Source organism: Heterodontus francisci, chromosome 24 (assembly GCF_036365525.1).
Source record: "Heterodontus francisci isolate sHetFra1 chromosome 24, sHetFra1.hap1, whole genome shotgun sequence".
NCBI lineage: Eukaryota > Metazoa > Chordata > Chondrichthyes > Heterodontiformes > Heterodontidae > Heterodontus > Heterodontus francisci.
Window position 1 is genome coordinate 71,182,492 of NC_090394.1, and position 14,262 is coordinate 71,196,753.

Sequence of the window (14,262 nt, forward strand, 5' to 3'; positions counted from 1 at the left end):
TAGATGGCAGTATTACATTCAAACTAAAACTAATAGAGCACAAACATACAACTTTTGGCATGGGGTGTAAAATGGTCAGTCGCAGCCTGCCCACCTGTTATACACTTCACCGCTGCTCTCCTATCCGTTGACTTTCGAGTTGAATGTTCTACCCTTAGTCTGGTTTATTTACAAGTAAGATAATTACACAGAAGGAGATGTATAAATACTGAGAAAACAATAAAGTTCTTAAAGGGTTAAAATAACTTTTCAGAATATGCTCCTAACACATGACTTTTGTAGGAAACAGTCTTTCATAGACTTCCGATGCAGCATTTTTGTGTGGCTGAGGTGATCAGATTAGCAGATTGGAATCTTTGCTCATTGACAGTCAAAGAATCTGCCTGGCTTCCTACAGACAACTGGGCAATGGCCCCAATTTATGGACCAGTAGGTAAGGACGGTTTCTATCTGAACTCTAACTATTTCTGAAACACATTTACGCTGAGTGTCTAGAATCATAGTCAACAAAATGCAGACATTTTTCCCAGGATGAAAATTCTGTCTTTACCACAGTGAACTGTTTTATAATCTAATGTGTCTAAAGAACTTGCACCTGAAAATGAATGGATAAACTTGTCAGTCATATGTTCTTTCCAAGTAAACACACTTTGGAGAAATGCAATTATATGTGTTTTACTTTTCCGACAATCATGGCTGACAACTTTTTTCATTCATTTGCCTAAGGGAATGTTTCCAAATACAACATTCTTCAATGGCCCACAATCATTTGCAAGCTTAACAAATGCATAACTATCAGAAATCTGACAGGATACGCAGAGACTAAATTAAAATAAAGGTTAAAAAAACAAGTAACTACATTCAATGTCAACTGTCTGAATTTTATTCTGAAACTTGTGGTTCTGGAGTAATCTCCACCTCTCTACCTCTCTTTCCTCCTTTAAGACGGTCCTTAAAACCTACCTCTTTAGCAAAGCTTTTGGTCACCTGTCCTAGTATACCTCCCACATTCTACCCTCCGTAAACCTGAGGTCATCCAAAACTCTGCTGCATGTGTCCTTACTCGCACCAAGTCCCATTTACCCATCATCCTTTTGCTCTACATTCTAGTCAAGCAACACCTTGATTTTAAAATTTTCATCCTTGTTTTCAAATCTCTCCATGGCCTCACCCCTCCCTATCTCTATAACCTCCTCCAACCCCACAACCCTCTGAAATATCTGTCCTCTTGAGCATCCCCAAATTTAATTGCTATAGTATTGATGGCTGTGCCTTCAGCTGCCAAGCTCTAAAGTTCTGAAATTCCCTCCCTATACCTCTCCGCTTCTGTGTCTTCTTTTGAGATGCTGCTTAAAACCTACCTCTTTGACCGAGCTTTTGGCCATCTGCCCTAATATCACGTTATTTGGCTGGGTGTCATATTTTACTTTATAATGCTCCTGTGACGCACCTTGTGATGTTTTATTACATTAAAGGCACTATATAAATGCATGTTGTTGTTGTATAGTTTCTGTGGTTTTTGCAGAATTACCAGGCAGTGATTACACATTCTGTTGGAAAATAGGAAGTGAGAAACTTCTAGTTTTCTTTCCTTTCAGCCGCCTTCAAAAATGGATGGGATTTGTTAGTCAATTGGCTCAGTGAGTAATTGAGCATTACAAAGTAAGAAGGCCCGAGGAATAACTGCCTGTACTGAGTTAGCTGATTTCAGCTAGGGTCATAGTAAAGGTGGTGCATTTATCTCAACGGCCTTGTATTATGCAGTTTCGGCTCTCGATCATTGTTTCAGCGACTCCAGCTGAAAATGCTCGTGTTTGGACATCAGATTGCAACTCAGAAACAAGACAGATATCGGCTGGCAGTGTAATAAAAACACCCCCCCACCCCCACCCCACCCCGTGCCAATTACACTGTCATGTCAGATCCAGGAAAACAAAGTTATTCTGATTTCAATGGCAGGGAGCTTTAGGATCTACTAGAACCACCACTTGATGGAGCAAATCCTTGATCACCAATTTTACAACATTATTCTGGATGGCAGTGTTTAAGCAGAGCCCTAATCATTAGCTCATCTCTAAATAATGGTATCAGAGGCCACAGAAGTGAAGAAAAGGACACGGATTAAATGGATGAATAGGATATTAGCTGTATTTAACAGAATCAAATGGTGGATTTGATATTTTGCCAGTGTCTAATAGTGTGCAGTCAACATAAATAACCCATTAACCAACGATCAACTGCATCCTGCCAAAAGTATTCTTGTTGACCAGAAGGGGATGCTGTGAGTCTGCTTTACAGCTTACTGCTCAGGGAAGACTGAACAGGCTGGGCTCCTTTCTCTAGAGAAGTGAAGACTGAGAGATGACCTGATTGAGATCTTTAGGATTCTAAAGGGATTTGATACAGTAGACATAGAGAAAATGTTTCCACTTGTGGAGGAGTCCAAAACTAGAGGTCCTAAATATAAGATTTTTTTCTTCTTTGGCCTCCTTGTCTCGAGAGACAATGGGTAAGCGCCTGGAGGTGGTCAGTGGTTTGTGAAGCAGCGCCTGGAGTGGCTATAAAGGCCAATTCTGGAGTGACAGGCTCTTCCACAGGTGCGGCAGAGAAATTTGTTTGTCGGGGCTGTTGCACAGTTGGCTCTCCCCTTGCGCCTCTGTCTTTTTTCCTGCCAACTACTAAGTCTCTTCGACTCGCCACATTTTAGCCCCGTCTTTATGGCTGCCCGCCAGCTCTGGCAAACGCTGGCAACTGACTCCCACGACTTGTAATCAATGTCACAGGATTTTATGTCGCGTTTGCAGTCGTCTTTAAAGCGGAGACGTGGACGGCCGGTGGGTCTGATACCAGTGGCGAGCTCGCTGTACAATGTGTCTTTGGGGATCCTGCCATCTTCCATGCGGCTCACATGGCCAAACCATCTCAAGCGCCGCTGACTCAGTAGTGTGTACAAGCTGGGGATGTTGGCCGCCTCGAGGACTTCTGTGTTGGAGATACGGTCCTGCCACCTGATGCCAAGTATTCTCCGGAGGCAGCGAAGATGGAATGAATTGAGACGTCGCTCTTGGCTGAATATAAGATAGTCACTAATAAAATCAATAAGGAATTCAGGAGTAATGTCTTTGCCCAGAGAGTGGTGAGAATTGGCATAACAGCTCTCCTGAGAGTTAGCAACCAAATAATTCCAGAGAAATATTTTGTTCTTAAAGAAGGTCTTCCTTTATTGTGAAACTCATTATTACATGGAGTGGTTGAGACACATAGCTTGTAAGGGGGAGCTAGATAAGCACATGAGGGAGAAAGGAATGGAAGGATATGCTGATGGGGTGAGTTCAAGAGGAGTGGGAGGAAGCTTATGTGGAGCATAAAGGCCAATCATTGGATGGTCTGTTTCCGTGATGTATATTCGATGTAATCTTTGTGTCTTTGTTGCTACGGCTTCCCATTGGTAAATGTTATTACCTAGTCACTAGTTGACTGTGATGAGGAAAACCTTAGATGCTTTGAGCACATTATTGTCCAAAGAAAAACGTTGCTGCCAATTAAACAAGAAGTACAGGAAGATAAAGATAGAAAATGCTGTAGAATGTACAGATGTAACATTGAAGGCTGGTACAACGCCATCTGTGTAGAGATCAGAAAGCATGGAATGTATTGGTCAACAGAGTGGAGAAGACATATGGAAGTGAGAGAGTGAGGGTTGTTATTCTAATCATTGAGGATAATGTAAAATCAGGCAGGATACTGTCATTTTGCCCCTAAAATTTAGTTTGTGTTGACCCAGATACACAATGGTAGTGTCATTTACTCATTAGGTGTCAGCTGTGGTTCAGTTGGTAGCAATCTTGACTTTCAGTCAGAAGGCTTTGTGTCCAAGTCCCACACATTTTGAGTACAAAATGAAGGCTGGCACTCCAGTGTGGTACTGAGGGAGTGCTGCACTGTTGGCAGTGCCATCTTTTAGTTGAGATGTTAAACTGAGGCTTCATCTGCCCTCTCAGGTGGACGTAAACAATCCCATGACACTATTTCAAAGAAGAACAGGGGCGATCCCCCCAGTGTCCTGGCCAATATTTATCCCTCAACCAACATCACTAAAACAGATGATCTGGTCATTATCACATTGCTGTTTGTGGGAGCTTGCTGTGCGCAAATTGGCTGCCTTGTTTCCTAAATTACAACAATGACTACACTTCAAAAATACTTCATCGGTGGAAAAGTGCTTTGAGAAGTCAGTGGAAGAGTTTGTGAATGGTTTAAAACTCCTCCAACAAGTTATGCTTTTTGCCATTGTGTTTCTATCCCTGCCAACGTGAGAGCATTCACTGCTCTGATGAAGGTTGTGGAGTCAGGGGGTGAGGTTAGGCAAAATATACGCCTGGTGGTTGATCAGGGGAAGAAGAGGCCACATAGTGTAAAGCGGCTAGCCAGGGTGGAACCAGCACTCTTGGTAATAAAATGACAAAGCCTCTTTATAAAATAAATAGCTCCCCCATCATCTTTGGGTGTCCAAGTCCTGATCTCAGCCTCTTTCCCACCCCCTCCCCACCCACCCCACATGCCTCCAGTGAGCCACACTTGCATCATGATTGGGGGCACTTGCACCTTTGCACCCTTGGCGTACCAGCATCTGATAAGTTTGGATTTAGTCCTCTTCTACCTACATGGGCAATGGAGCAACGCCAAGTCCATTAAGCAATCACAAGTCGTTCACAGAATCAGGAGACCATGTGGTCCACTGTGGCTCTTTTGAAAGAGGTATCCTATCAGTCCCTATCTCCTGCCCTTTTCCCATAACCCTGCAATGTTTCCCTTTCAAGCTGGAGAGTCGGGTACCAGACGACAGAGATTTTAAATAATTGTGAACAAAAGCTGGGGCAGGGATGAGGAGAGATTGCTTAAAAACTGTTCAATCTCTTTCAGTGCTGGTGAAAGGTCATTGACCTGAAATGTTAACTCTGTTTCCTCCCTCAACAGACCCGCTGAGTGTTTCCAGCATTATCCATTTTTATTAAGGAACTTTCAGACCTGCACACAGGTTTCTTCAACCCTTGACTTTTTTTTTAATTCATTCTTGGAATGTGAGCATTGCTGGCTAAGCCAGCATTTATTGCCCAACCCTAATTGCCCTTGAGAAGGTCGTGCTGAGCCACTGCAGTCCATCTGGTGTAGGTACACCCACAGTGCTGTTAGGGAGGGAGTTCCAGGATTTTGACCCAGCAACAGTGAAGGAACAGTGATTTAATTCCAAGGCAGGATGGTATGTGGCTTGGAGGGAAACTTGCAGGTGCTGGTGTTCCCATGCATCTGCTGCCCTTCTCCTTCTAGGTGGTAAAGGTTACGGATTTGGAAAGTGCTGTCAAAGGAGGCTTGGTGAGTTGCTGCAGTGCATCTTGTATATGGTACACACTGCTGCCACTGTGCGTCAGTGGTGGATGGGGTGCCAATCAAGTGGGCTGCTTTGTCCTGGATGGTGTCAAGATTCTTGAGCTGCACCCATCCAGGCAAGTGGAGAGTATTCCATTACACGCCTGCCTTGTGCCTTGTAGATGGCTTTCGGGAATCAGGAGGTAAGTTACTCACTGCAGAATTCCCAGCCTCTGACCTGCTCTTGTAGCCACTGTATTTATATAGAAACATAGGAGCAGGAGTAGGCCATTCGGCCCTTCGAGCCTGCTCCACCATTCATTATGATCATGGCTGATCATCCAAGTCAGTAACCTGTTCCCGCTTTCTCCCCATACCCTTTGATCCCTTTAGACCCAAGAGCTATATCTATCCCCTTTGTTCCAGTTAGGTTTCTAGTCAATGGTAACCCCCAGGATGTTGATGGTGCGGGATTCAGCAATGGTAATGCTGTTGAATGTCAAGGCGGAAATGGTTAGATTCTCTCTTGTTGGAGATAGTCATTGCCTGGCACTTTTGTGGCATGAATGTTACTTTCCACTTAACAGCCCAAGCCTGAATGTTGTCCAGGTCTTGCTGCATGTGGACACGGATTACTTCAGTATCTGAGGTGTTGCGAATGGTACTGAACATTGTGCAATCATCAGTGAACAACCCCACTTCTGACCTCATGTTGGAGGAAGTTCATTGATGAAGCAGCTGAAGATGGTTGGGCCTAGGACACTACCCTGAGGAACTCCTGCAGTGATGTCCTGGAGCTGAGATGATTGACCTCCAACAACCACAACCTTGTTCCTTTGTGCAAGGTATGACTGCAACCAGCACAGAGTTTTCCCCCTGATTCCCATTGACTCCAGTTTTGCTAGGGCTCCTTGATGCCACCCTCGCATACTAGAATTTTAGTGAATGACAATCATCATCAAATAATTTGCTCATATATTTGCTACAGTGCTTTGGCTAATCTATTTCTGATCTATTTCAACATGGCCTTCATTAGTCCTGCAATTATGAGATTAGAACCTATTACCTACACAACATGCACACAACTTTGCTGAAATCCAGACTTCCCAAATTATAGCAAGGATGTGAAGGCATTGGAGAGGGTGAAAAGGATATTTACTAGAAAGATACTAGAGATGGGAGACTTCAGCTGTGTGAGGAGACTAGAGAAACTTAAATTGTTTACCTTAGAGCAGAGAAGGTTAAGGGATGGCTTAATAGAGGTGTTCAACATAATGAAGGGTTTTTGATAAAGTAAATAGACAGAAACTGTTTCCAGTGGCAGGAGGGCCGAAAACCTGTAGACACAGATTTAAAATAATTGGCAAAAGAAACAGAGAGGAGATTTCTTTTTACGTCCAGGATGCACAGCCTGAAAGTGTAGTGGAAGCAGATTCAATAGTAACTTTCCAAAAGGGAATTGGATATATGCCTGAAAAAGAGAAATATGTAAGGCTATGGGGAAAGAGCAGGGGAACACAACTAATTGGAGCATTCTTTCAAAGAGCCAGCACAGGCAGGATGGGCTGAATGGCCTCCTTCCATGCTGTATCATTCTATAATTCAAAGGGTACTAGAACACTTCATGACTTAAGTGTTGAACGATGACGAGGGGGCACAATACATAAGACAAATGTATTTTTTTTTCAATTTATAGATTTGTTTACACATTTTTTGTCCAGACTTTCATCGTCTTTCGAGTGGGAGGATGAGTCGACATTGTCCTGACTTCAATATTAGCACCATTCCAGATTCAGTGACTGATGGACTGAGGTCTCAGATTTCCCAGACATTGGCGGCTGGGTCTAGACTCTAAACTCTGGAATTTCCTCTGTAAACCTCTCTGCCTCTATCTCTCTCTCCACCTTTAGAACGCTCCTTAAAACTTATCTTTTTGACCAAACTCTTGGTCACAACCCTAATATCTCCTTATGTGCTTGATATCGAAGGGTTTTGAAAGGGTTTTGGCATGTTTTACTATGTTAAAGGCACTATATAAATGCAAGTTGTTGGATCCATAACCAAACAAATTCAAATCTCAGCCACTGGGCAAACAGAATCACATCTGTTTGGGTTTTGCCCCAATAACAAACCTTAGTTTCTCATTCAGGCTGCATCTGGGACACTTTGTGTCGTGTTCAGACTGGGCTCCTCCAAGCAGTCTATTTTGTAGTCTGGAACTGCCATATCACTGTGACTGGAACATGTAGCTCAGGCTACAAAACGAAAAAACAAAGCCTCCTTTCTTCTGAAGCTTTGTAGACACAGGCAAGGATCCCACATCATGATGAGCACTAATAGATAAACACAGACAGTTGTGCAGAAACATGCACATCCCAAATAGTCTCCGAGTACTGCTGCAAAACATTACATTTGTCTTTCAAAGTATGGATGCTCTAAGGGTGTGATGAGGAGAACTATGAAGAGATTGGAAGATTGGGTCCAAAATAGAATTTTAAAACGCTGGTATCAGTTGCTCCCCTCTATCTCTGTAACCTCCTCCACCCCTATCATCTTGTTAGATTAGATTAGATTAGAGATACAGCACTGAAACAGGCCCTTCGGCCCACCGAGTCTGTGCCGAACATCAACCACCCATTTATACTAATCCTACACTAATCCCATATTCCTACCAAACATCCCCACCTGTCCCTATATTTCCCTACCACCTACCTATACTAGTGACAATTTATAATGGCCAATTTACCTATCAACCTGCAAGTCTTTTGGCTTGTGGGAGGAAACCGGAGCACCCGGAGAAAACCCACGCAGGCACAGGGAGAACTTGCAAACTCCACACAGACAGTACCCAGAATCGAACCCGGGTCCCTGGAGCTGTGAGGCTGCGGTGCTAACCACTGCGCCACTGTGCCGCCCCATTTGTCTTCATTCTACCATTGGTGGCTGTGCCTTCAGCTGCCTGGGCCCTAAGCTCTGGAATTCCCTCCCTAAACTTCTCTATCTCTCTCTCCTCCTTTAATACACTCCTTAAAACTTACCCCTTTGGCCAAGCTTTTGGTCAGCTGTCCTAATATCTCCTTGTCTGGCTCCATGTCAAATTCTATTTGATAATTGCTCCTGCAAAGTGCTTTGGGACCTTTTACTATGGTAAAGATGCTATATAAATGCAAGTTGTTGTTGTTATAGATTTTGTGTCACCCATCTCCCATAAGCATACCTTGTGGTCTGGAGAGTACCTTTAGCACTCAGTATCTAGTTACTCCATAGCATGACCTGGGGCAGGATTCCTCATTGTGTGCCGTGGATACTGTGATCACATACATGTCCCACCTACATTAATTCAGTCTTCTTAAGAGGTGGGCCAATAAGCACTCTAGTGAGATAATGTTAAATGTCAATGAAATTACATAAAATACATGAATGAAAGGAACGCCATGTTCAAATCGAGATTTGCCTCTTCCCTAAGATTGAGGTGATGCGTGAAAGGGACTGGATGTGAGTTAAGATGTGGCCACGAGAGCTTTGGACACGTTCAAGCTTATGGAGAGTGGAAGATGGGAGGTCAGCCAGCAGAGAATTGGAATAATCGAGTCTCAAGGTAACAAAGTCAAGGGTTTCATCACCAAATGGACTGAGGCAGGGTGAAGATGAGTGATGTTACGTCCTTATTAGGTAAGGGTATTATGGGTTGCAGAAGTAAGGTAGGAAGATGGGGTTAAGATACAGATCAGCCATGATCTAATTGAATGGGCAGTACAAGCTTGAGGGGCTGAATTGCCTACTCCTGTTCTTATGTTGTTTATAACATCAAAATAGTAAATTACTCAAAGTTTACTTTTAACGTGGGCCAACCTTCACTTTATTTGATGGTATTCACTGAATTGATTGGTACTCATTGAGAAAGAGAGAATTCCCTGCCTCTCTGACTGTTTCAGACTCCAACTTACTTCAAACAGGTCGAGGTTGTTACCAAGCAAACTCCATCAGACCAGCGCTTCCTCAATCACAGTTAACACTTCCAAAGTAGATCACCATGGTGACGGTAATGGGGACAGGGAAGTCAGGCCAAGGAATGAGCTGAGACAGAGTTGTCTCACAATAATGGATAGCCACCTTGACATTAAATGTGCCGTCCATTATGCCATTACGATGAATCAACTTGTTCTGTCGAAATGTTTCATTGCACACTTTGTTCTCTGAGGCTTCTCTGCCTCTTGGCTGTAAGGGAGCTGCAGCATTTATAAAATGACATTTCCTTCATGCTGCTTCTCATTTGCAGTCTATCTAAGGTAGTTAAACCTAACCTCAAAAGCAGAACTTGTAGTTAACTAGTGAAGAACACATTGTGCTTGAAGCAAATGACCACTTTTAGCAGAAGCACGTGTATTTCTTTGTCTGCCAAATGCAATTGCTAAATAAATTGAAGATCTGATGTCCTGAACATTTGAAATGTATATTTAAAGATACTGGTACGAACATTATGGGCTGGATTTTCCTCCACTCGCAAGAAACAGGTGGGCATGCAGAACCAGCAGAATCCCATCTCTTGTTCTTAGGGAGGGCCACATTAGTTATTCAGGGCAGGGGTGAAGAAGTGTTCTCGCACCTGACTGGCACAGCAACCCCCAGGAAGATGGAAAATGTAGTGCTGCTTAAAGGGAGCAGAGGCTGCACCTGATTTAAATAGATAAAAACAGCATGCAGCAGTCAACATATTTTTTATGTTCGTACATGTGATGTGGGTGTCACTGGCCAGACCAGCATTTATTGCCCATCCCTAATTGCCCTTGAGAAGGCGGTGGTAAGTCACCTTCTTGAACCGCTGCAGTCCTTGGGGTGTAGGTACACCCACTGTGCTGTTAGGAAGGGAGTCCAGGATTTTGACCCAGTGACAATGAAGGAACAGTGATAGTGTGTGGCTTGGAGGGTGTTGGTATTCCCATGCATCTGTTTCTACATGGTAGAGGTTGTAGGTTTGGGAGCTGCTGTCGAAGGAGCCTTGGTGAGTTTCTGTAGTGCATATTAGCAACTGCACCTCAATGGTAGAACTCTGACCCCTCAGTCAAAAGGTCATGGGTTCATGTTCCACTCCAAAGACTTGGACACACAATAGCAAAATGTTCCAAGGGCACTTCATGAAAGAAAGAAAGATTTGCATTTATATAGCGCCTTTCAAAACCTCAGAAGGTTTCAAAGTGCTTTACACCCAATGAAGTAAATTCAAAGTGTAAGCACTGTTTTAATGAAGTAGACACGGCAGCCAATTTGTGCACAGCAAGCTCCCACAAACAGCAATGAGATTGTGACCAGATCATCTGTTTTAGTGATGTTGATCGAGGAGTAAAAATTGTCCTGGATACTGGGGAGAACTCCCCTGCTCATCTTCAAAATAATAGCCATGGGTTCTTTCACGTCCACCTGAGAGGGCAGACAGGGCCTCAGTTTAATGTCTCATCCAAAAGACAGCACCTCCAACAATACTGCACTCCCTCAGTACTGCACTGGAAGTGTCAGCCTAAATTACATGCTCATATCTCTGAGTGGGACTTGAACACATGACTTCCTGATTTAGAGGCACTCCATATGGGGAGAAAATCTGCAACCAATAAAATTGAAATCACTACAACAGAATTGTAACGGCAAAATGGATCAGCACATGACAGCAGATATGCAGATAGGGCATTTGCGCGAGAATAGAAATCTGTCACTTGCTGCACAAATCCAGGTTTTAAAATTCTTATCGTATAAAAATAATCGAAACTGACGGACAGCTGGAGGAACTGTATTCATGCCAGGTTTGATTATATGCTCCAATGCTGTGGCAGCACAAATCTAAGATGGATTGCACTCATTTTATGAAATCTAAAATGGACCATTTGGTCCAAATGGTCTGTTTCTGTGCTGTGCATTCGATGTAATTCTGTGTAAAAGTCATTGCTCAGAGTTGCTGGGTTCACTTTCCTCTCATGCAGCCAGCATACTAACAAATTCCGCAAGCAGCTGCCCACGACTTCTGGTGCGATGGAAAATCACAAAAAATGCATCCATCAGCAGTACTTCAAATGAGATGAATCATTTGAAAAAAAAAATTAAAATACTCTGTTAAGTCTGCAAAGATGTGTTAAAAATAAAATCTACACTACTTACTAAAAGCTCAACGTCTTTTCAGGAAGCTGAACTGATCAAAAAATGTACCCTATTGTACCTCCCTTACAACCTTGTGAATTGGATTGTCCGTTTTCGATGATTGTAAAGTGGATTATCGGTATGTCAGTCATGTTAAACCATGTATGATTCAATGCCACGTGTATTTGTTTCATGAATAAAGAAAGAGCTTGCATTGGTATAGCGCCTTTCATGACCTCACGATGTCCCAAACTCATCACAACCAATAAAGTACTTTTTGTAATGTAAGGAAACAGGACAGCCAATTTGTGCACAGCAAGCTCCCGTAAATAACCATTAGATAGATGACCAAAAGCTAAGTGTCTTTATTGATAACACATGATCCATGTGACCTCCTGGTTTCGGTCACCTGTTGGAGTTGGAGAGGAATTTTTCACTTACTGGCCCTGGGAGATTGTATGGCTGTGGGGAAGAGAAGAATGTGTTTGGAGGGTGGAAATGAGGAATGTAGAAACATAGGCCATAGAGCCCCTTGAGCCTGTCTTCCATTCAATGAGATTAAGGCTGATCAGTGACCTAACTCTATATACCTGCCTCTGCCCATATCCCTTAATATCTCTGGATAACAATAATCTATCAATCTCAGTTTTAAAATGAACAATTGATCTAGCATTAATTGCCATTTATGGAAGAGAGTTTCAGACTTCTCCCACCTGTTGTGTGAAGAAATGTTTCCTAATTTCATTCCTGAAAGGCCTGGCTCTAATTTTAATGTCCCCTAAGTCCAAGACTCCCTGATTGCAGAAATAGTTTCTTGCAATCTATCCTATCTGATAGAATCATAGAAAGTTTAAGGCACAGAAAGAGGCCACTTGGCCCATCGTGTCTGTGTCGGCCAAAAAACCATCCACCCATTCTAATCCCACATTCCAGCATTTGGTCCGTAGCCCTGCAGATTACGGCACTTGAGGTGCATATCCAGACTCTTTTTGAATGAGTTGAGGGTCTCTGCCTCAACTACCCTTTCAGGCAGTGAGTTCCAGACCCCAACCACCTTCTGGGTGGAGTAAAATGTCCTCATCTCCCCTCTAATTTTTCTACCAATCACTTTAAATCTATGCCCCCGGTCACTGACCTCTCTGCTAAGGTGAATAGACCCTTCACCTCCACTCTATCCAGTCCTCTCAAATTTTTGTATATTTCAATCAGATCTCCTCTCAGCCTTCTCTGTTCCAAGGTGAACAACCCCAGCCTATCCAATCTTTCCTCATAGCTGCATTTTTCCAGTTCTGGCAACATCCTCGTAAATCTCCTCTGTACCCTCTCTAGTGCAATTACATCTGTTCTGTTCCCCTTAATATCTTAAAAACTTTGATCCAATCGCCCTTAACCTTCTAAATTCCAAGGATGACAACCCTAGTTTGGTTAATCTCTCCTTGGAAACCAGGTATCGTTCTAATAAATCTACACCAAGGCCAATATATCCTTCCTAAGGTTGGGGTGGGGGGATGTGGTGGGGATGATGGAGGAAGTGCTTGGACACAATGCTATTGTATGCTGTACGGAGCAGGCTTGATGGATCAGCTGGTCTTCCTTTGCTGGTCAATCTCATTTGTCCGTACCCACCAGTAGAATTATTTAAGCTCAAGACAGAAAAGGAGTGACACCAACACAAAAGAAGGAGAGATGCTCCTGGGCATTAGGTGGAAGAACAAGAGAGGCAGCAGCAACAGGACCATGTATTGACAGACGTAAAGGAGCCACGTATGAGGAAGGTGAGTAAGGGTCAAGTAAAGTTAGGTGAAAATTAAGTGCGCACCAACTTTGTTAGATCTAACCTCATTCCAAATATGAAGGAAGGGGTGAAATAACTGGATTGTTAACAATTTCTGAATTGTTAGCAATCCAACACAATTGGGTAGAGAGATCTAGGTGGAGCGAACTCTGTTAACAGTATGGCACTTAAGGTATTTTCACATGCTGATCTAAAACAACATGGTGGCTCCTCATCAGAGCCCTTTCCTATCCTGAGTGGCGTGAAACAGGGCCGTGTTCTCGCACCCACACTTTTTGGGATTTTCTTCTCCCTGCTGCTTTCACATGCGTTCAAGTCCTCTGAAGAAGGAATTTTCCTCCACACAAGATCGGGGGCAGGTTGTTCAACCTTGCCCGTCTAAGAGCGAAGTCCAAAGTACGGAAAGTCCTCATCAGGGAACTCCTCTTTGCTGACGATGCTGCTTTAACATCTCATACTGAAGAGTGCCTGCAGAGTCTCATCGACAGGTTTGCGGTTGCCTGCAATGAATTTGGCCTAACCATCAGCCTCAAGAAAACGAACATCATGGGGCAGGACGTCAGAAATGCTCCATCCATCGATATTGGCAACCACGCTCTGGAAGTGGTTCAAGAGTTCACCTACCTAGGCTCAACTATCACCAGTAACCTGTCTCTAGATGCAGAAATCAACAAGCGCATGGGAAAGGCTTCCACTGCTATGTCCAGACTGGCCAAGAGAGTGTGGGAAAATGGCGCACTGACACGGAACACAAAAGTCCGAGTGTATCAGGCCTGTGTCCTCAGTACCTTGCTCTATGGCAGCGAGGCCTGGACAACGTATGCCAGCCAAGAGCGACGTCTCAATTCATTCCATCTTCGTTGCCTCCGGAGAATACTTGGCATCAGGTGGCAGGACCTTATCTCCAACACAGAAGTCCTCGAGGCGGCCAACATCCCCAGCTTATACACACTACTGAATCAGCGGCGCTTGAG

The 14,262-nt window shown here is 43.6% G+C and overlaps 1 protein-coding gene across 1 annotated transcript in view; it reads left to right on the forward strand.

The window, feature by feature from the left end:
• Positions 1-348: 348 nt before the first annotated feature.
• Positions 349-14,262, forward strand: part of LOC137383515 (arf-GAP with dual PH domain-containing protein 1-like) — a 135,258-nt gene continuing 121,344 nt past the window's right edge. Inside the window, exon 1 of the mRNA XM_068056545.1 lies at positions 349-433. Within this exon, the coding sequence (XP_067912646.1) occupies positions 409-433 (25 nt within the window). The 5' untranslated portion in view covers positions 349-408. The remainder of the gene's footprint in view (positions 434-14,262) is intronic.